Consider the following 1,396-nt stretch of genomic DNA (forward strand, 5'->3'; position numbering starts at 1 on the left):
ATGGCTGGTGATACCAACTCCTCATCTTCAGCTAACCCATCGCTGCTGCCCGCGACGTCGTCGAGATGCCTGATGCACGGCATCACCGCGACGCACGACTACAAGGTGACCAACTTCTCGCTGCTCGTGGGCATCGGCCAGGTCGTTGCCTCGAGCACCTTCAGCGCCGGCGGGTGCGACTGGAGCATCAGGTTCTTCCCCGACGGCTACGACGAGACTCCTGAAGAGGAGGCAGCCTCTTTCACGGCGGTCTACCTATGCCTTGTGGCCGGACCGGCCGTTACCAGGGTCAAGTTCAAATTCACTCTGCTCGACGACAAAGGTCGCCGAGTGTCGACGAGGACAGGGAAGAGGAGGAAGAAGAGAAAAGAGACCGCCGACTTGACGAGAACCGAAACCTCCACCTACGCCCGTGCCGGTGCCATGTGGGGCACGAACACGTTCTTCGACAGATCCCTGCTGGAGGGGTTGCTGCGGGACTCCAACGACAGCTTCACGATCCGGTGCGCCATGTCTGATACAAACGCACACGGAGGACGACGCCGTCATCGAGGTCCCGGAGTCGGTCCTCCGCCACGACCTGACGCGCATGCTCAGGGACGGCGCCGGCGCCGACGTGACGTTCGTCGTCGGCGACCGGTTCTTCCGCGCGCACCGCTACGTCCTGGCGGCCCGCTCCATGGTGTTCAAGGCGCAGCTCTTCGGCGCCATGAAGGAGGCCCAGCAGGGCGGGGACGGCGCGCGGTGCGTCATCAAGGTGGACGACATGGATCCCGCCGCCTTCGCGGGGCTCCTCCACTACATCTACACGGACTCGCTCGCCGACGACTGCACCGCGGGCAGGGTCGTGGCGGCGCAGCACCTGCTCGTGGCCGCGGACCGCTACGGGCTCGACAGGCTGAGGATGCTGTGCGAGGCGAGGCTGTGCGGCTGGATCGACGTGCAGTCGGTGGCGACCACCTTGGCGTTGGCCGAGCGGCACCAGTGCGTCAAGCTCAGAGAAGCTTGCCTGAGGTTCCTGTCCTGGCCGGACATGCTTCGCGCTGCCATGAAAACGGAGGGGTTCGGCCATCTCATTGCGAGCTACCCTTCGGTTGCCAGCGATATCTTGGACAAGGTCGTCTCGGCAAGAGTTGATGATCATTGATCAGTAGCCTCGCTTGTTCGTTGGTGTACGTTTTGGAAGGTGTGCTGATGAGTCTTATTTAAAATCTGCTGTCGGTTGAACTGATTTCATCATATAAGAAAGTACAATAATAAGCTTATAGCCAAACAAATGACGTAGAGCAGAGAAGAGAGGAGAGCTAGGCTCTCATGCAAGCAACAAGCTAGGCACGGATACATATGTAGTTGTGGGCCCATACTTGAAGTGAATGTGAGGAGGAGGATCAAAGAG

The 1,396-nt window shown here is 60.1% G+C and overlaps 1 protein-coding gene across 1 annotated transcript; it reads left to right on the top strand.

Moving 5' to 3' along the window:
* Positions 1-1,147, top strand: LOC136496142 (BTB/POZ and MATH domain-containing protein 2-like). The gene is made up of 2 exons (XM_066491846.1): positions 1-322; positions 492-1,147. Exons 1-2 carry the CDS (start codon positions 1-3, stop codon positions 1,145-1,147), a joined length of 978 nt encoding a protein of 325 aa, XP_066347943.1.
* Positions 1,148-1,396: the final 249 nt, after the last annotated feature.

Source organism: Miscanthus floridulus, chromosome 12 (assembly GCF_019320115.1).
Source record: "Miscanthus floridulus cultivar M001 chromosome 12, ASM1932011v1, whole genome shotgun sequence".
NCBI lineage: Eukaryota > Viridiplantae > Streptophyta > Magnoliopsida > Poales > Poaceae > Miscanthus > Miscanthus floridulus.

Coding starts and splice junctions, on each gene's coding strand:
- LOC136496142 (XM_066491846.1), top strand. CDS start 1: ATGGCTGGTGATACCAACTCCTCATCTTCAGCTAACCCATCGCTGCTG. Junction 323..491: donor CACTCTGCTCGACGACAAAG/GTCGCCGAGTGT, acceptor CTCCAACGACAG/CTTCACGATCCGGTGCGCCA.